General features: G+C 44.1%; 1 protein-coding gene across 1 annotated transcript in view; it reads left to right on the top strand.

The window, feature by feature from the left end:
* The first annotated feature begins 1,162 nt into the window (after positions 1-1,162).
* INSRR (insulin receptor related receptor) overlaps positions 1,163-20,646 on the top strand; it is a 30,431-nt gene continuing 10,947 nt past the window's right edge. The window contains exons 1-10 of the mRNA XM_075281178.1: positions 1,163-1,256; positions 7,104-7,646; positions 15,688-16,009; positions 16,525-16,667; positions 16,867-17,011; positions 17,248-17,462; positions 17,603-17,726; positions 18,404-18,642; positions 19,006-19,173; positions 20,040-20,223. Of these exons, the coding sequence (XP_075137279.1) occupies positions 1,163-1,256; positions 7,104-7,646; positions 15,688-16,009; positions 16,525-16,667; positions 16,867-17,011; positions 17,248-17,462; positions 17,603-17,726; positions 18,404-18,642; positions 19,006-19,173; positions 20,040-20,223 (2,177 nt within the window). The remainder of the gene's footprint in view (positions 1,257-7,103; positions 7,647-15,687; positions 16,010-16,524; positions 16,668-16,866; positions 17,012-17,247; positions 17,463-17,602; positions 17,727-18,403; positions 18,643-19,005; positions 19,174-20,039; positions 20,224-20,646) is intronic.

A 20,646-nucleotide genomic window follows, 5' to 3' on the forward strand; every position in this document is an offset into this window, starting at 1 on the left:
TTTTTGAAGCAGATTTTGACGCGGGAATCCGCCTTAGCCGTGAACGCATCGCGGTTCTTCCTGCAGCCTTTGGAACACAAAGTTCACAGAGTTTTCCCTCCGCAGACTTTCTGTTACCATTATATCTACAGGGAAACCGCCGGCGTTTCCGTAGATATAAGTGACATGCTGCGATTTTCAAAACCGCTATGGTTTTGGAAATTGCAGTGTGTCCGTGCTGCGATTTTTTTCCGCAAAGTGGGTATAGGATTTGGATGAATCCCATCCACTTTGCAAGTACTGTAATTCCTTGATTTTTTTGGCATTCGGCATTCCGACAGTCGCGGCATTCCGCTCCAGATTAGGCCCTAGTTGGGAAGGAGGTGTCGCACCGCAGATGCCTGCGGCTGATTCAGCTGCGGAAACCGTGGCAAGATGGCGCAACTCGCTTCTTTTTTCCGCAAGTGGGAACAAAAAAAGAAGTGAACGGCTCCCATTGAAGTCAGCATCAGTCGGTGTCGAAACCCGGTCCAAAAAAAACCCATGTGACCTCAGCCTTAGGGAACCTTCACACGGAGTTTACGCTCCGCCCATTCTGAACGTAAACTCGTTACTTTTCACTTTTTGCACTTGCAGGAGTTTTCTGCAGCCCATCCGACCCTTATGGAATATCTAAAATTTGGCTGTATATTTTGGATCGATCACATGCGACGTAGATTTCCTGGATTTATAGTCATGCACTGGGTGCGATAATCTGTGTGCGGTGCTATATACAGGATTACATTGTAAAACTTGACAGGGTTTGCTTTTTGCACTGCAGCAGGTGGAGGTGGAGTTGAGTCCTTGCAATTAGCACTAGGGGGCGTGGGTGGCCAATGGGCGGCAGTGTGGAGCTGTCAGTGCGGCCGGCCCAGGATACACCTGCTGTGATCCAATGAGGCTGGGCACACCCCTGACAATACACAGGTGCTCACACTGTAAAGCTCAACTACACAATGCTATGCGGAGACTCCTCTAACACCAGCTCGCTGTTCCAGCATCTACTACTACCCCCAATGTACCCATGAGGCGGCAGGAAGTGCCTGCACGCTGCCAGCTGCCCGGACGCTTCGTTGTTTTTTTAAATTTTTTAGTTGTATCAATTTTTTAAAAAATATTCTACTAGATTTTCCAAACTGAGGACATGGAGAGGACGAGACCCCGGGTGTGTGTTATACTCTTCAGTACGGCGCTGCTCATCGGCCTTGTGTGTGTCGCAGGCGTGGACGCGACCGATTGTAAGTAGCCGCCATGTTTTATTGCGTATTGTATATTTTAGATTTCTGGAGTGTATGTCATGGAGTATGGCTGATGTCTTGGGTTTTAGTTGAGTGTGTCAGATTTGTGAAGGTTCCAAAAAAAATCTGCAGAAGAAATTTGAGACTTTTTGAGATTTTCTGGGGAATGATGGTGATCACGGCGATATATCCTACCACAATGGGTTAAACATCACATATGGCCGTATTCACATGGTACTAAATTGCATCAGAAAAAAATCTCAATTTTACAGATTTCAGCTGGAAAATTTAAGAATCTCCATCAAATTTTTTTTAATTTTTCTGATGCAGTTTTAACTGTCGAACTGCACCGTGTGAATGAACCCTAATGGTCAATGTTATCGGGCAGCAGTGACTTTTGGGGGATCACTGTGTCAGGACTAGCCCGAGAGGAGGACTTGGCAATAAGTTGGTGTCTACGAAGGCCACCGGACCTTCAGAATGAAGGCGTGGCTTCAAAGTTTGTAACAGGGTGCTGAAAATGCCCGCCCGTACAATTAAAGGGGATGTCCAACCTATAATAAAGGGTCTCTTTTTGCCTTTTGAAACCGCGCCCCTCTAGACTATGGGCAGTGACGCTTGCATGAATAGGAATAAGCTGCAATACCAGGCACAGCCATTGAAAATGAGTGGCGCTGTTTTGGGGAAAAAAAAAATAGACCCTTTATTCTAATCCTGTTAGTCGTTTTTTTTACATCACACAGGCAACCAATTTTTGTATATATGCTGAAAACCCACTTCTTATGTCTATTGTATAGGTTTTTGGATACCCGTATAGATCTGTCCATTCCCCACCTTTCACCCGTTCCGATGGTTTTCTATCTATGGAGTTATGGGTTTGAAACGAGTCAACTTACCTATATCCGCCGCCATGACATCACTGTCTGTTTCCAAGGATGTCCGTAGTGCTATAATGGAACATCTGGGGGTCAATGCATGTATCGCCATATAACCCAAAAATCTGACCTATAGGCCTTCTTTCTGACCACCATGGTAGTTCTAGATCTTGGAGATGTATTAGAACTGGTGCAGTTGTCCATAGCAGCCGAAAACCCTGTGAACAATGAGACCTGGTTGCTATGCTCTACTCTTCCCTGGCACCAATTATACCACATTGTTCCATGTGAGGCCTATAGACTCTCTCGATCTTCCAGCTCTGCTCTTCCCTGGCACCAATTATACCACATTGTTCCATGTGAGGCCTATAGACTCCCTCGATCTTCCAGCTCAACTTTCACCAGCCCAAATTTAGCTATTATGGCCAAGGACCACGATGAAAATACAAAAAACCATGATGGTGGGATTATTTGTCCCAACAATCCCACCATTGATCAAAAGGCTGCATCGTGGAAGTCAAAAAGGAACCATGTACGGCTTCCTTAAGGCTATGGGTGCAAACACATTGTGGTTTTTCCCACAGTGCTTCTCACCCATTGGACCAGACGCTAGTCTACTCTTAAGCACAGAGCTGCAGTACCCCGGTGTCGCCACCATATGGTGGATGGGGCTGTAGAACTGCTTCTGACACCTGGAAGCAGCCCGATCAGCTGATCGGTTCAGGGCCCAGGTATAAGTATGGGAAACTTGGGTGCCCCAAAAAAATCCTTTAAGTTTATATATCCCAGAAGACCATGGGGAGGCCAAATTCATTAGCAGAAAGATGGGGGCGCTGTATGATGTATCTGTATTTTCCAGCTCTGTAAAACGATTTTGGACGATTCCCACCCCATTCTCTCCCACCCATAACTTTGTTACATTGTTGTCAGTTCAGTGATCAGTTCTTTAGAGATCACCAGTGATCGAGGGGATGCTTTGACCAGCCGTACGTTTTCCCTGCAGTGGCCTCTGCTGGAGAATTGTAGTATTACACGATGCTTATTCTGCTGAATGTCTGGCCGAATCTGACTAATAGAGGGAGGGCTGCGTAGACACACTTGCCGTGCTTTGGTCAAGTCTAGAAGACGCATGTTGCAACTTGAGGAGAGCATCCAAGTGCCATGCCAGCTACCCTAGTGCTAAAAGGAGCAATGGGATAGAAGTGAACTTTTTTTTTTTTTTTTGGGGGGGGGGGAATTGACAAAAAGAGACTCTATTTAAAGGTACAGCCTGAATATTTTGATGGACAGACCAGGGCTGCTAGGCTTATTTTATTGTTGCTGTCTATGTTTTACGATGAGACATCTCGCTTGTACCTTGGACTGAAAGGGAAAAATTGCTACAAAAGAAGTGATCAGTCAACAAAAAAGTACCGTCTGTATGTTTACTGTACATACCGTATATACGCTGCACTGAATCTTGGGCCAAAATGTTATTTTTTGTTGCTTTGATATTTTGCCCAAAACAGTAGATGGTTATGTTTGCTGGTCCAGAAGCCGCGTAACCTGCATTTCCAGGAGTTGTTATGCAATCATTAACCCCTCCTCTGCTGGAGGAATGCCAGAGACCCAATGCCGTCTCCTTAAGTCCAATAAACACACAACTCCTTGACATTGTCCATTGTATGAGCCTAGGAAAATAGACTGAGGTGAGGGTTTTCTCACTTGCCGCCTAAGTGTTTATGTGAAGGGGCGTCCCTTCAATTCTTGACCTATATCCCTAAGTGGAACATTTACTTATTTTTTTACGATGGAGCCTTTGAGGGGACTAAGTTCAAAGACCCCATGGGTGCGATGGGACCCTCATCCTCGGTCTAGCAGGGTCCGAGTGGGTCCCTTTTTATGGCGCTGTCTAATTAAAGGCTTTTTCCTATTGTAGGATATGGCTTCAAGTCACAACTGGTGAGGGTTCAACTTCTAGGACCTCCACCCATCCCAAAGATAAAGGGTTGGTGGTCTTAATTGAAAAGGATGCACCCACTTCCACTTACTTGTGTCCGGATGTACTGCAGGTCAATGCATAGAAAGTGGCCAGGACTGGAACAATAGCTAAAGAGATGCTAACGGATCTATATGGGACCTTTTGGATCCGACCTGTGACCCCAAAGGTTGGTCTTCACCCATATGTAATGGTTTAGCTCCTGCAGGTACGGTGAGAGTACAGTGCCACAACTTGGCAGTCAGGTTCATTGGTTATGTTATAGTGTGTTATCATACAACATAGTGCAAGTACATTATGGGTTACATATATGCACGTCAAGGAAGTTCATAATGCGGTCAGTGCTCTGGAATTTTCTGGAGTCTCAATCACATGGTGATTCATTGGCAGTAGAACTAAGCTGCCCTGTGGGGGAAGTTCTTGCTCTTCTATGGTTTGACCCACTGATGTCAGGCGTTGTCCAGGTCACCCAGGGTAAGTGATGGCTCACTGTTCCTGCACTTCATAAAGGCAAGACGGAGTGACTTTGTAAGAGCAAGAGGTCCTATATCTGCAGAAGGACTGCTTGGAGGAGGCAACATCTAGAACGGTTGGGTGACCTAGGAAAGTCTTGCAAGTTATTAACCACTTGAATGGTTCAGCAAATCGGGGCACCTGATGAGCAAGAACCCAGGTCTTGTGGGATTTGCACCACCACAACAGCCTTGGATGCCTGTAGCGAATAAGCCAATATCCCATGGCATGTTGATCCTGTGAAGATCCTCCGCGTCTTCTTTCCCCACCAGAGGGAATCAAGGTTACCTGGTGGGGAAACTGTGTGGTGTCTCTGAGTGGGCCATACAGAGAAGCAGTACGTTGGCCATATTGCCACAGCCTTATGGCAGCAGCTGGATCTGTAAAGTGGCAACCTCTGCTCGTGTGTCCTATAGAGTAGTTGTATCTTTTTAAGACCCTCTTTCCTTTCCAATGCAGACTGGTTTTCATTTGTGCAATATACTGGAGCTGGACCGCTTGAGGATTCTTAGGTGCCTAGGAATTCGCTGCACAGGGTTCTCGTCGAGGTGACCAAGGCCCAAGTGTCAAATACTGACCTTAAACCTGGAAGTTCAGAAACATGCGGGTCAGCATGGGTCATACGTCTACACTTGTTTACTGTAAATTTGCAGTAAATCTTAAGCTTACGATGTGTCAGACCTTTATGACCTGTTGTTGGGGTAAATAGGTTTTGTGGCTTAATTAGTTCATGTGGTCATCCTGTAATTGACCCACTGACAGGTAAAGGAATGGTCTACCGCCAGCTTTACTGTTACTAGATATAGTTACTGTGGTTGGTGTCTTCTGAACTGTTGGGGTAAGGGATAAAGCGAAATAATTTTTATTTTTTTATTTTTTTCAATTGGTTCCATGGTCTCTATGGTCCATGAACAAGAAGTGATGGCTAACTATCCCTCGTCGACTTGGACCAGGAGTGTATTGAAATACATGTTAGATCTTTTGGGTTTTGGCATCGTCCATGTTGGAAATGGACCCAATGTTATGTTTTTTGGTTGTTTTTTTAAAAAAATATATAGAGAATGACTTTAGGTGGTCCAACATCTTTTCTGGCCACGTTCCCTTCCCTGCTGACCACTGACAATGTTCAAGTAATGGTGTGAGATTCCTGACTTTGTCTACTCAATGTCACATGAAGTTGACCAGTTCTGAGGTTCTTTAAGTTTTGGAGCAACTAATAGGAGGGCCGTAAAATTCAGGTCAATAGTGAAGTTTTTAGCCACATGAAACCTCAAGAATTGGATCAATCGTTATGAGGAGATTGTGCGATGTCTCCAGTTATCCGCACCGGTCACACATTCATGGATTCTGTCCTCCTTACGTGGACTCTGAGAAAATAGCTACATGTCTAGGTTTAGATGTTAGCGCGGTTCAACATTGCGTGTCCCAGTGGTTGGGAAAACAAGAATGCCTGCAAGAGGTCCGGGGTGGTGAACTTTTGTATGGATAGAATGTAGTGATCCATTCTGTACTGCAAATGAAATTGGACGTCACTTCCCAAGCCTAGGGTGGTGAACGGTGTTGGCACAAACACTGCACAACACTGGATAATGAGCCAGATGCTCCACTGACCTCATTCCATTGCTATCATGGTGCACGGCAAGGCTGGAATGGAGGTCTATCCTTTTCTGTGATGAGTCCTGCTTTTTGTCTCGGGCACAATGATAGCTGATGATCGGTGTGGAGAAGACTTTGGCAATTGTATGAAGAGGTCTTCTCATCCATCACTATGGTATGGGGGGGCATAATGTATGGTAACTGGACCCTCTAACCTTCATGTGAAGTACACTAACAGCTTGGCGCTACGTTGATTTGGCCGAGGAACCAGTGGTATGGTCATTTCTCCAAAGCATCCCAGGAGCACTTCTCAATAAGACAGCACCATGATGCATGTTGCTGATACTACTGTAGCCTAAACGTGCTACCGTGGCCTTCTGTATCTCCGAATTTGTCTCCCATTTAGCAGATCTGGGATGTTATTGGGTGTCAATTGTAAAGGGGGGCTCCCATGTTTTGCTGGAACATGACATGGGCAGCAGTTGTAGTAGTGGCGGGTTCCTTGTCGGCATAACAGGTATTGTGTAATCGTTGAGGTTTATCGGTATTTTTTACACTGTACGAGATAACTTTTGTGTTGCCATAAACACGATCATGATGTACTGCCCAGTGGAAAGTTCCTACATATAATTCCTGTAGAACTTGGTGTCCATTAGAGGACTACAAAAAAAACCATTATATATAATTTTTTTTTTTTTTTCTCCTCTGTCCTGGTGTGGCGCCATATTGCAATAGTTCTGGAAGAACATGCCTCCATAATATGGCATCTGATTCATATGAAAGCTAATAGTAGGCTTTTTAGTTGTTCGTGGGATGGCGTCTTAATATGTTCTTGTATAAGATGGCTTATATCCAATTCCTAATTGATTCTTCTTTGTCCTCTAGTTTGTGGCAGCATGGACATCCGCAGTGACGTCAGTCAGCTCCGCAAGTTAGAGAATTGTACCATCATCCAAGGTAATCTACAGATCTTGCTCATGTTTGGTACCAAACCTGAAGATTTCCGAGGCCTGAGTTTCCCCCGTTTGACCATGATCACAGAGTATCTCCTCCTGTTTCGTGTCTACGGCTTGGAAAGTCTTCAGGAACTCTTTCCGAACCTCTCTGTGATCCGGGGTACTCGCCTGTTCTTCCAATACTCCCTGGTGATTTTCGAGATGCCTCATTTGCGGGACGTAGGACTTCATAGTCTCACCAACATCCTACGAGGGGCAGTCCGTATTGAGCGTAACCAGGAGCTCTGTTACCTCACCACCATAGACTGGTCATTGTTGTCAGACTCGGCAGAAAACAACTACATTGTCGGGAACAAGCCCGTGGAGGAATGTACCAATGTTTGTCCTGGCGTCGTGGAATCTTCATGTGTGAAGACTGAGATAGATGGACCTTCAGAACCAAGGTGCTGGACGTCTCGTCGGTGCCAGAAAGGTCAGAATCCATTGCTTATAACGTTTCCTCCATTGCCATGAATCGTTTCTCGAAGTTGTGAGGGCTTCTGCTAAACCAGTTGATGGCAGCAAATCTACTAGATAACCTGGCCTACACCCAAACAAGAGACTGAGACCCAGACTGAGATGCAGGGACTCCTATCATAGACCAATGTGGTGCAAAGAGTCCTAGTCTCCTGTCTGGGTTAGATTTTTAGGCCAGATTCCCCCATGCACATGGGACAACACGTTAGACTGGTCAACTTAGATACACCGACTCGGCACCATATCAAACATGATAAGCTTCAGTTATACCAAATCCACAGAAGGTATCCTATACGAGTGGCTTAGATACATGGGTACAGGTTGACCCGATGATGACAAATTATAGGCTTAGACACTGCTTGATGAGCCAATGCTAGATACACCAGCTAAGCAGAACTTAGTACACATGATGATATTGGGTACACCAATAAGAAGGACACTAACCTCACCATGTTGGCTTAGATTCACCGGGTCAACATTAAGTATCACACGGTGGAATTTATATACATGAGCGCACAGTCATACACTGCGTAGACACACCTTAGCAGTGCAATATCCCACATGATAAGCTTGGATACACTAGATCAGCATTGCTCTTTACTGTATGAAGGTCACTGTCCTTAGATGATGATGGTAATGATACTTGGGTTTGTTTGGTAAGGTATTGGTTAATGGGCGCCTGCATAGCTGCTGCAGTGAGGCCACGCGTGCACCTTGCTGTAACCCGAGCTGATTGTTGCCCCGTGGGCGCAGGTATAGCTCCTGCACACGTGCTGCGGGCGCTCCTATATCTTTACAGTAAACACGGGCTGACATCTGGGGAGAAAACGCTCATTTGTCATGCCAGCCCTTCAGACCGCACATGAATCACGTCCCAAGTTGTCTGACGGCATTAACCATTTCAGGTATGTTTATAGATAGTGTTGTTTCCAGGTATGAGGATGTTTCTAGAAGTCACTGACAGCATCATTAGACAAATTAGACATATTAGACAAGCTGCCTGTCTCTCTGTATAGGAGAGTACATGTACAGGATTAGAAAGTCATATGCCCTTTTTTAAAAAAAAAAAAAAAAAAAAAAAAAAATTAACTCCACACTTGGTGCTATATTAGTTTCAATCAAACAAGTTGCAATACCCGACTTGCACTGGTGAGGCGCTGTTTCTGAAGTAACAGGCACGGGTTGGTGGGTACAATGCTCAGTGGTTACAGTCTCTTAATGGCACAGAGCTTAGCAATTGTAGTCCTTGGGGATGCACGGCTTTATGGCCACAGTGTCTCTAGTGGGCGCACAGGAACATGGCCACAGTCTCTCTAGTGGGTGCACTGCTTCCAGGCCGCAGTCTCTTTAGTGGGGTACAGCTTCGTGGCTGCATTCTTTTTAGTAGGCGCTAAGCATCCTGACCACGGTCTCTCAAGTAAGGGCACAGCTTAATGGCCACAGTCTCTTTAGTAGGCGCTCATTTTCCTGGCCACGGTCTCGAGTAGGGGCAAAGCTTCATGGCCGCAGTGTCTCTAGTGGGTGCACAAGTACATGGCCGCTGTCTCTCTGGCCATGAAGCTGTGCCCATACCAGAGACACTGCGGCCATGAAGCTGTGCCCCTACTCTAGACCGTGGCCAGGAAAATGAGTGCCTACTAAAGAGACTGTGGCCATTAAGCTGTGCCCCTACCAGAGAGACTGCGGCCATGAAGCTGTGCCCCGCTAAAGAGACTGCGGCCACAGCCATGAAGCTGTGCCCCTACTCGAGAGACTGTGGCCAGGAAAATGAGTGCCTACTAAAGAGACTGTGGCCATTAAGCTGTGCCCCTACTAGAGAGACTGCGGCCATGAAGCTGTGCCCCGCTAAAGAGACTGCGGCCAGAAAGCGATGTGCCCAATAGAGAGACTGTGGCCATGAAGCTGTGCCCATACTACAGTCTCTCTAGTGGGCACATCGCTTCCTGGCCACAGTCTCTTTAGCGGGGCACAGCTTCATGTCCGCAGTCTCTCTAGGAGGCGCAAGAGCTTCGTGGCTGCAGTCTCTCGAGTAGGGGCACAGCTTCATGGCCGTGGCCTGTTTGTACTTGGCACATTAGGACTATCTTACGTTGGCTTCCTACCAGAATCGTGCTTGCTTCTACACTGCAGGTAGTCTAACCAAGCAGAACTGTAGTGTAAAGTATGGTGGCAATAGCAGTAGCCACTGAAAGTGTGATCTTGCTTGCAGCAACCCAGTATCTATCTCCATTAGTACAAGTGAGGGGATATATCTCTGGTATATATCATACACTTATAAAAACAAAGGAGATAAAAGATGAAGAACAAGACGAGTCAGTGTTGTGAGATTTATCTGTTTTTCTGTTGAGGTAACAGACCGGTTGGCACACTGTTCCTGCACGTCCTGGTCTGGAGTCACATTTACATATCAAACACAGGCAACTCCTGCCAAGTTTTACTGCAGCTGTCAGTAGGGGGCAGTGTCCTATATTACGTGATGGGCTTCGCCAGAGTATTCTTGAAACCAATGATGTAGGTCGCCCTCATATCAGCCATGTCCTGACCACCTCCAGAGCTTTGTCACGCCATAGATGTCGGCCAATCTTACCAGAATTGACAATTTGGTTGACCTTTGTGTAATGTGAACGGTCACCGTAATGGTCGTTGCCATCCACAAGGTCCCCTTCTACTATCTGTCTGACTCTGGAGACCCCCATATTGGGGTTTGGCCCCTGTTTATGTTGAGTTTCTAGATCTCGTGTTTCTCAAATTTCCACGTAAACCTCTTAATGCTTGCCCAGGGAGACGAGACTTGCAATAAATCTCAAGATCTCCCAGGAAAGTTTCCCTGGCCTGGAGCTGACTGGAATTTTTTTTTTGTAACGTTAGGCACGTAATATTGGTGGCTGGAAGCATTCCTCTTATGGCTGACCTTCAGTACTCAGCCTAGCAATAAGGTGGATTAAAGTTTAATCCTGGGAGTCATAGCACTCCTTGCTCTGTCTGTAGGTATATGCTGAGATTTACATCCAGTCTGGGCTATTCTATGGGTCTTCCACACCATACTATTTGACTGATACAGATGGTTGAACCTCTGAAGATTAGTTTTCGGTCAGACGATTCAGCCCAAAGTTTAGTTTTGGACCCAAAAGAGGTCTAAAAAGTAAACGTTGATGCTCTCCTTCCCTCACCTTTTCTGGGCTTACTGTCCCTTTCTCTGTAGCCTCTTCCAGCCTCTTGGGTGATATCATGTAATATCTGAAGTCCAATCACAGGCATCAGTGGTGACCCTGAGGCACATGACATCACCCAGGAGGCCAGAAGAGGCCTCGCCTAATATATTCTGAGGTATGAATAGACCCCAGAGCATTAGAGTTTCATGTCTGGTTTGCACATGATGAAACTCCAAAGCTTCGGGTTTGGGTCAAACCCAAAACTTCAGGTAAACTTACGTTGAATCTGGTTCGCCGATCTCTCATGAATGTTCGGTGGTGGTAAAACTATGGGTTTTATCGTATGTTGCAACTTCTCCATATTTAAATGAATATGGTTGTATCGTAGTCCCTACACGGAGTCAGTCCATAACAAATTGAAACAGGAGGAGAGTCTTTTTACAGCTTCAAAATCTATACCTTTGCGCTAACTTGTTCATGGGCTGAGGATCTGAAAGCTAAGACGGGTTACTAAAGATGGTGGTGGTTGGGAAACCAAACTATTACATGATCCCTCGAGCCCTCTGTTAAAGCAAAAGCGATGACTCTCGTCTGAAATGCTTTAGTAATCAGATTTCTAAAAAGTAGATGTAGACCTAAGGGCCAGCTGTTTGTTAGGATGGGTACATGTCTTGGCATCTTCTACTCTTTGCTGATTTTGCATTACAACAATAATACCACAGTACTCCTAAAGGGGATTTGAGCCTAACCAGGACCTGGCACCCGATGGGTGTCCCAGGAATTTGGTGTCTATTTGACACTGGAAGGTTTCCCAGTTGCAGTGCTCTTATACAGTCTGAGTCAAACGATAAGACTACAGATAAGCCAACCTTATATGCTGCATTTCGATGAATATTTTTGAAGTTCAGCCCTCCTGGTCTGTGTCGAATAAGTCCACCCAAAACAAACCGAAGTGCTATTATTATACTCCAAGGTGTCCACAGACCACAAATTCATACATGAGGGCCCAGGGAGGTAAGTTAAAATAACAAATATATTCAACTTGCCTCACTTCTTCTGGGCAACCTTGTGGCGTCTGGCTGTCCCTGGCCTACTCTTCAGGCCTCTGGCTGATGTCAGGTGCCTTGGGGTGACCAAATCACAGGCCTCAGTGGTGACATCATGATGCCCAGGAAAGGAAAAGCAAGGTCAGTATAACTGTGTTGTATTTTTTTACCCTCCTCCTCTGGGATTCCAGTTATTATACTCGGGAGGATCTGAGAAGGCCCCAGAATATGTTTCTTTGTGTATGACGAACCCCAGAAGTTTCAGGTGTGGGTTAAGCCGAAAAAAAAATTATTTTATTTTTTTGGGGAAAATTCAGGTTGAATCCGGCTCTGTCTGAATCCATTCGATCATCCCAGGGCACTGCCCCTTTAAGGCCAACTCTGTACCATGAACAAAAACCTCTTTCAACTGAATAAATTGGTTAATAACTTCACGGTGGTTGTCACAATGCACCTCCTTGCCATGTGGTGCACTACTTTCCCCTTCACGGTGAGTGTGGTAGGTCACCAATTTTTAAGACCGTTGATTCCTTTGGCTGACTTGAGATGCACCAGGATTATGGGACTTGTGGCTCTTAAAGCGTAACTAAATGTTGGATGACTTTTGATTTTCTGGCAGTAATTGTGACTTTAATTTTGTAATATGCAAATTTTGGCTCCTTTCTGTGAAATCCAGAATTTTTCACACTCTTGTTTCTGTATTGAGAGCTGTTTCTGCCTCTCACTGAATGTTACTGTATATTGAAGTCTACACCAGTCGAGGATGGAATGGTAGAAAAAGGGTAAAGGGATATATTTTTGCGCCCAAAAACTTTTTATAAATTCCATCAACGTCTTTATCCTTGTAACAAATAAGGGGCACGATCGGGGCTACCTTGTGAGGTGAACATTAGAGATGAGCGAGTAGTAATCGATCGAGTAGGTATTTGAGGTATTCGATCGAATGCTACGGTATTCGAAACACTCGTACTCATTCGAGTACCACTCGCTATTCGAATGGAAAAATTTGATGCAGAACCAGCGTTGATTAGCCGAATGCTATACAGTCGGCCAATCAACGCTGGTTCTTCTCTTACCATTAGAAGTCTTCTCCACGCAGCTTCCCCGTGGCGTCTTCCGGCTCTGAATTCACTCTGCTAGGCATCGGGCCTGGGCAGAGCCGACTGCGCATGCCTGCACTACAAGAAAATGGCCGCTTTGACTGTAAGAGGCCATTTTCTTGTAGTGCGAGCATGCGCAGTCGTCTCTGCCCGATGCCTAGTAGAGTGAATTCAGAGCTGGAAGATGCCGCGGAGACGCTGCACAGAGAAGACTTCTCGGAGAATCCAGCCCGACCCTCACTCGTGGACTTGGTAAGTTCAATTTGATCGAATATTGCCTACCCCTGAAACGAGCATTTTCCCCCCATTGACTATAATAGGATTCGATATTCGAGTAGTCGAATATTAAGGGCCTACTCGAAATGAATATCGAGTATTCAACTACTCGCTCATGTCTAGTGAGCATCTCTGTAGGTGTTTAGCAAGAATCTGAGTTATTCTGTCCATCTAGTCCACCAAGATCACATTCTTGCTCTCTTCCTTGAGGTCATTTCTTTTGGCCTCTTCCAAGGGCATCGTGACAGACACGGCCGGTCTACATATAATTATTTTTGCTCCTACTGAGTGAGAAGCCTAAGAGGATTTTTGATTGATCAAACCCCCTAGAAGTTAATCTGTCTGGAGTTACTGTAGTAAGGTTATTGATGCGATGTCTAAGACTAAGGGGACTTTGTAGTTGTTACACCCAACACCACTCTGCGTCTTATTGCCTTATTAGGCCGAGGGCCCCACGGTGTGAAAATGATTCATTTTGGTCTTGGCGTTTTACAGTACCTGCAAAGTAGATGGGACTCTGGCTAATCCTAGCCACACTTTGCAGAAAATAGTGTTTTTTTTGTAAATCGCAGCATGGCCACTATACCTACGGAAACGCTGGCATATTCCATATAGGTAGGCTGAGCAGAGAATGACAAGTAACTTGGGTTGAGGGATCGGGAAAGATCTGATCCCGATCAGCGATCGAGCAAATTTCATGATCGGGATTGGCTGGAAAATGATCAAAAATTGGATTTTAAAAACGATCCTGAAATCTCAAGATCGGCTCAACCCTACTAGTAACCTTATATATTACACATGTTTACAGTGGGTAAATCCCTTCAATTTTAGTTCAAGTTCCCCATATTAAAACAAAAACGGAGGCACTGAGCAGTGCATTATCACTAAAACTGAAAAAAACAAGTATAGCAAGTGGCTCCTCCCATAGTAGGGTTGTGTGGTAACTCATATTGTGGTATTTAACTCGCATCCGTAGAGCAGGATCGCGGCAGGACCATGGAACAGTTGTAGATTGGATATCAACAAAAAGGACCAACAAAAGGAGCTGTGCAGATCCAAGGTTCATTATTAAACTAATTATTTTATTCCAGAACCAACAGGATACACGATGTCTTTCAGGGCGTTTGTTACCCCTTCATCAAGTGTGTAAAGCATTTAAATGCTGGAGACACTGTAGGAACATCTACCACACAGAGGACCTAACAGGAGCAAAGGGGAGAGTGAACAAGGCCGAACAACTGTACCTGCAATCTTTCCGCATTTCAATGCTTTACACACTTGATAAAGGGGTAACAAACGCCCTGAAATGCGTTGTGCATCATGTTTGTTTGGTCTGCAATAAAATAATTTGTTGTATAATCCACCTTGGATCTGCGCGGATCCTTGTGTTGGTCCTTTCTGTCCTCCTCGAAGGGATTGTTCACTGTCTACTATTCTGTGATGTGACCAGATATATGTAACGATTGCTCCATTTTCTAGCAAAGGTGCAACCCTTTAACGTTTGCGCTGTATTGAGCAGTATAGTGGAGAGCACTGATCTAAACGGTGCATGTGCTATGTTCTTAATCCTTCAGAAAGCTCCTCTCGAAAAAGAAGTAAGGCAAAAGGTATGGAGATGTTTGTGCCAACCCAAGACCCCGCCAATGTACCCGGCAAAGTTTGAAACCACAACAAGATCTTGTGCAATAGACTTCGGTCTTTGACAACAAATGTAACAAGCTTCTTCTGGCAGACGTAATCCTGTACAAGGAGACGGGTTTATTGCGTGTTTGGCTTATAAACAAAATTGGGGACATAAAGTGCCTGGGGGCACAGTACATAGCTGATGCCACCTGTGCCTGGTTTTCCGTGTGAATCTTTCTCCTGGTGTCAAGATCTCAACCTCCATCAAGGAGACCCAGGAATGTGCTTATTGCTGCAGTCTTGCGGCGCGTTTCGTTTGCTCACCTTGTGTCAATGTTTAAACACCTCAACCTAATTCTTTCATAATGAAATACAGGAGAGGTTGCTGGTCCAGAGTGTGCCGGCAACAGCCATTTAATATCTTTCCTCCATGGAAGAGCCTTGTTTCCTAATGTGCCCGGATTAAGTGGGTCGATACTTCTACAAAGCCAAAGACATGTTCATGCAGAGACTGTGCTGAGCGGGCAGAATGGTAATTCTTGATTAGCGATATCGGTAAATCGGTTAATGCTTGTTAATCTGGTGGAAAAATCGATTTGCCATGTCTGGTTTATAGGGACGTAAGGACAAGATCAAGGACGTATTTCGTGCATACGGAACAGACATAACTAGTCAATGGTACATATACAAACACACCAAGCATATCTAATGTTGCCATGCTATATGTATTTAATGGGGGCCAATATAGTTGAATATGATCTGTTGAACCTTCATTGATGGACCTCCCCTTCTATTCGCAGTGTTCTCTGTGTGTAACTGTGGTAAAGACACAGCCTGTACAAGCACCGGAGATTGCTGTCATCCAGAGTGTCTAGGAGGCTGCAGTACCCCTGGAGACAGCCAGACCTGTATGGCGTGTCGTAACTTCTTCTTCAATGGTCAGTGCTTGCCGTCCTGCCCGGCTAACACCTACGAATATGAGGGCTGGAGATGCATCACCGCTGAATACTGTGGTAGTCTGGTCAAAGTCTCCGAGAACCCTAGGGAGTCTTCCAAATTCGTCATCTATAAGAACCGCTGTCTCTCAGAGTGCCCATCGGGATACACCATGAATGAGAGCAGGTTTGTATCTAAGTGAGTGAATTAATTAAATAAAATGCATGTTCTGCCAGATCATTTTCTGGGTTAAACCTCATTTGGCCACCTATCAACTCTCACAATGGCTAGATGATCATTCAGGCCCTGATTGTCCTCACTGCTTTGCCAAAATTAAGAGTAACTGCTGTCACTGAGTTAACCACTTGGGTTGGACTGAAGTTCTTTAGGCCCACCAGATAACAACATGATTTTGAGGACCAATCCAACAATTCCTAGGAAATGGATATAGTACCCTTCAAATTTGTGTCTTCTGCTGGACCATTATTGTGTTAGAGCCTGAACCCATCAGAGGATCATCTTTGTTATGAAACTTGGGCAACAAGAGGTTCTCCAACCGGTTCTAAAACCTCATGCACGTCTATGGAGATCGTGCCAAACTTTTCCTACAGTTGGTTAACCAGCCAAGAACAGCCACTGACCTTTTTAATAAGCCCAACTATTTTTGTGTTTTTAGACATAAATTTCTACTTCTATTACAGTATTGTCTGCCACAAATGTGAAGGCCACTGCCCTAAGATTTGTAAAGTTGGGACCAAAGCCATTGATACCATTCAGACCGCAAAAGAGCTGACTGGTTGCACATACGTGGAAGGAAGTCTGATCTTCAACATACGCCGAGGAAGTAAGTATCGCCAATGCAGAATGTCAAGTAATGGGAATTTACTTTCGGTGATGTAGAAGTGATTGGGCTTTCCTACCTTCTAGGGCCCCATAGAAGTTGATATGACTTCCATTGTTGGCTATTGTGCCTGAATCATTTTGATTAAATGGTTCCATGAGTTTGGCCTCAATGTTTTAACTCAACTGCTGATTTTTTTCAGATAACTTGGCTCATGAGCTTCAACGAAGTTTGGGTCGTATCGAGACCATCACAGGCTTCCTAAAAATCAAACATTCCTTCGCTCTGGTGTCCCTGTTCTTTTTCAAAAATTTGAAGCTGATCAGAGGAGATGTCATGGTGGACGGGTAAGAAAATGACTGGACTGTTTCTACAAGACCATGTAAGAAATGTCTGAAATGTTCCCCAAAACATTGTTGCTTGTGTTGACCAATATCGTGAAAACTATAACTCACATTAAATTTTTTTGGGTGGGGCTCTTTGGTAGCAAATTTGTAAAATTTAGAATTATCCACAAAGTTCTTGTTCTCCTCCGATATTTAAAGCTGGGTCTATCAATTCATCTGTTCCTTTGATGTCTTAGGAATTATACACTGTACGTCTTGGACAATCAGAATCTACAACAACTATGGGATCCAAACCATGAAAGTCTGTCTATTCCGGCTGGAAAATTATACTTTGCTTTCAATCCCAAACTCTGCTTGTCTGAAATCTACCACACCGAGGACCTCACCGGAACCAAGGGGAGACAGAACAAGGCCGACATCAACCCGCGCACTAATGGAGATCGAGCCTCGTGTGAGATATTTTTGCTTTAATAAAGAAAAGTCCTAACTGGGGAAAATCTATTACCCATTATCTAAAGAATGTTAGACCATGTGATATACAAATGATGCCCTCTATTGGTTATATTAACTGTAAATATATTCTCATTACAGGCAGCACCGAGACTTTAAGATTTGTCACAAATGTGACGGAATCTGACCGCATCTTCCTAAAATGGGAGCGATATAAGTCGGATAACACGGCTCTCCTGAGCTTCGTTGTCCATTACAAAGAATCGTAAGTAAAAATTTATAATAATAATATCCATTGTGCATAAATGTCTAATCGATAAGGATCCTACCTCCTATGAAGCACATCTATTTCAACAATGGGGTCCCCAATGCCTGTCCCACCTGGCCCATGTTCCAAAAAATAGTTGCAAGTCCAACTTCTTGGACTTCTATATATCAGACTTCCTAATGATACGCCATAAATAATTGAGATCAGAATTTCTCTTTAATTGAGATTGGATAAATTAAGGCAGACCCAAGAGGATCTCCAGCCAAAAACTGATCCTCCGAATCCTTTTGGGCAATGTTTCATTGAAGACTCTGTTTTGCAATTTAGACATTTGCTAGCTTTGGTTAAGGAGACCATAAATGGCTGTAGGTCAACCACATTGGGTCCTACGAGGCTAATGTCTCTCACCGAGTCATCCATTGACGTCTCATCTTGGTTTTCCATCACATTTTAATGCATCTGTCTGTCGGTTGACTCAAAAGGGTTACCTTGTTTCAAGTCTCCATCCCTGAACGATAGCTAATAAGTTATTTTGAACCATATATCATCAACTTTTGTATTAAATATTATTAAGAATTAGACTCCTTTCCATAGGAACAGTTCTAGTGATGTTGATCACTCAGGGTCACCATGTCCTTTGTCTTCTGAAATGTTCTGCCTTGTCTGGTCTGTAGACCTTTCCAGAACATAACTGAGTACCTTGGACAAGATGCCTGTGGCGCCAACAACTGGAACGTGGTAGATGTGGAGTTGCCTTTGAACACAGAACAGGAACCAAGTATCACTTTGTTTAACCTAAAACCATGGACACAGTATGCGATATATGTCCGGGCCATCACATTACATACTGAGGAGGAAGGACGGGGCTTTGGTGCTCAGAGTGATGTTGTGTATATTCGGACTAAACCAGCAGGTAGGATCAATTTAATTTGTATGATCGATGCCTTACTTAGTGGTGGTGTCTAGGGTAAAATGTTAAATTAAGATCTTCAAGGAGACTTTGTCAGAGGGTTGAAGAGTCTCTTTGGGAGGGTAAGAACTTTGACTCTTGGTCAAGGGCTTCCTCACATAGGATGATATGGTGAATATATAGTAGCTGGTCATGGATGACAGAAAAATGTCCTATGATGATAGTGTTAGCAAAAAAGTATCCAACTCTGAATGAAAACCAGCCTATCCGATACTGAATTGGTTGACTCTACCATCTCTAGAAACTACTTTTGAAAAGGGATGGGTCACGTCTATTTAACTTTTTGTGTTCTTCTCACGTCTCCAGCACCAACCGTTCCTCAAGACGTTATGATCATGTCCAACTCTTCATCCCATCTGATTGTTCGGTGGAAGCCCCCAAGACAACGTAATGGAAACCTCACTTACTATCTAGTGTTATGGCAGCTGATAGTGGAAGATCAGGAACTGTATAGCAATGATTATTGTACTAAAGGTAAGTACGAGACCTACTAACAAACCAGAAAAAGATCTGAAGTGGATTGTGTGGGCTGTCGAAATACTTCTTGCATGTTGGCTCCAGTTAACTTTTTTTTTATATATGGTTGGGCTTAAACATCTAAATTTAAAGTGGTGGCTATCAATGGGTATATCCGCCCAACACACGGACTGAGTTTTAATGTTAAAAATACATAGTTTGATGTCATTCTCATTTTATCAGTTTTTTTTTTTTTTTGGGGGGGGGGGGTATTTTGGTATTGATATGTTTTTGGAGATCACTGTGGGCACCCGTGTTTGTGTGTGCATGTGACCTTAGCTGAATAATGTTTTGTTTTGTCTGCGCTTGGTGACTTCCAGGATTTATAGTTGTTTTATGAAACAACAATAAAAAAATCATTCCAGGTACAGACTTATCCTGTAGCCATTGGAATGGAGATCCCTGTTTGTTTCCAAAATAAGATATACACCATCAACAAACCTGGGTAGATACATGGAGTGTACTTCCACAGAATGTATTACATTGTCATCTGGTGTATAATTTCATAGTTGTCCCATCAGGTACTGTGACAGAATGTTCTTCTGTACAAAAACTCATGCCAGGTATTATGCCAACTCGGTAGGGCTTCAAAGGCAAACTCCTCATACAATGGAGTCTCCTTCAAGAACAACCCACACAGCATACATGAATTGATCCTAGTCTTGTTCCATAACTTGTCTTTGTATATTTCTCTAATCTAGAAGATTTTATCAAATATTTGTGATGGTTTCATCCTAAAGTTCTGAGCCAACCATCACAATCTTTGTTGTCCTACTCAATCATAAATGTCCTCCTAAATTCTAGTTCCTATGTTTTCTCTGCAGGCTTGAAGCTTCCCACCAGTAGTGCCGATACCAGGTTTGACAACGATGAAGAAGACAGTCATGATGCTGATGACAAATGTTGCCCGTGTCAAAAAAACGATGGCCAGCTCATAGACATAGATGATGAAGATTCCTTTCAGAAGAAGTTTGAGAACTTTCTGAGGAACACTATCTTCATACCAAAGTAAGACGAAAAGTTCTAGCATTGACTAACAAGTCAGTTTCGTTTCCTTCCAGGTCACATATGAGCGATGTTCCCGAGACTCAACTTTTTATAAAAAGTTGTAAATTCTTACAATTCTCCAATCTTCAGTTGCCATCAACATATATTCTCAACAACTCTTGGAAACTGTTTGGTTAATATTTCGCTTGTTCCTGCAATGGATGTGAGATTCTGGGTTTTGGAAGCAAGACCATGTTCTAATTGGTAAACTCGCCTCTTCAATTTCTAGTATGCCTAGTATTTCAGGGAACTGAAGCTTCCCCTAAGACATAGGTTGGTCTTCCTTCACATGACTGGAACACTGGATTCCTGACTGTGAACAGTCCTTACGTTTCTTAATCTTTTCTCAACTTCTCCTAGGACATCTTACACTCCAGCATTTAA

The sequence above is a fragment of the Leptodactylus fuscus genome, chromosome 7 (assembly GCF_031893055.1).
Source record: "Leptodactylus fuscus isolate aLepFus1 chromosome 7, aLepFus1.hap2, whole genome shotgun sequence".
Taxonomy (NCBI): domain Eukaryota; kingdom Metazoa; phylum Chordata; class Amphibia; order Anura; family Leptodactylidae; genus Leptodactylus; species Leptodactylus fuscus.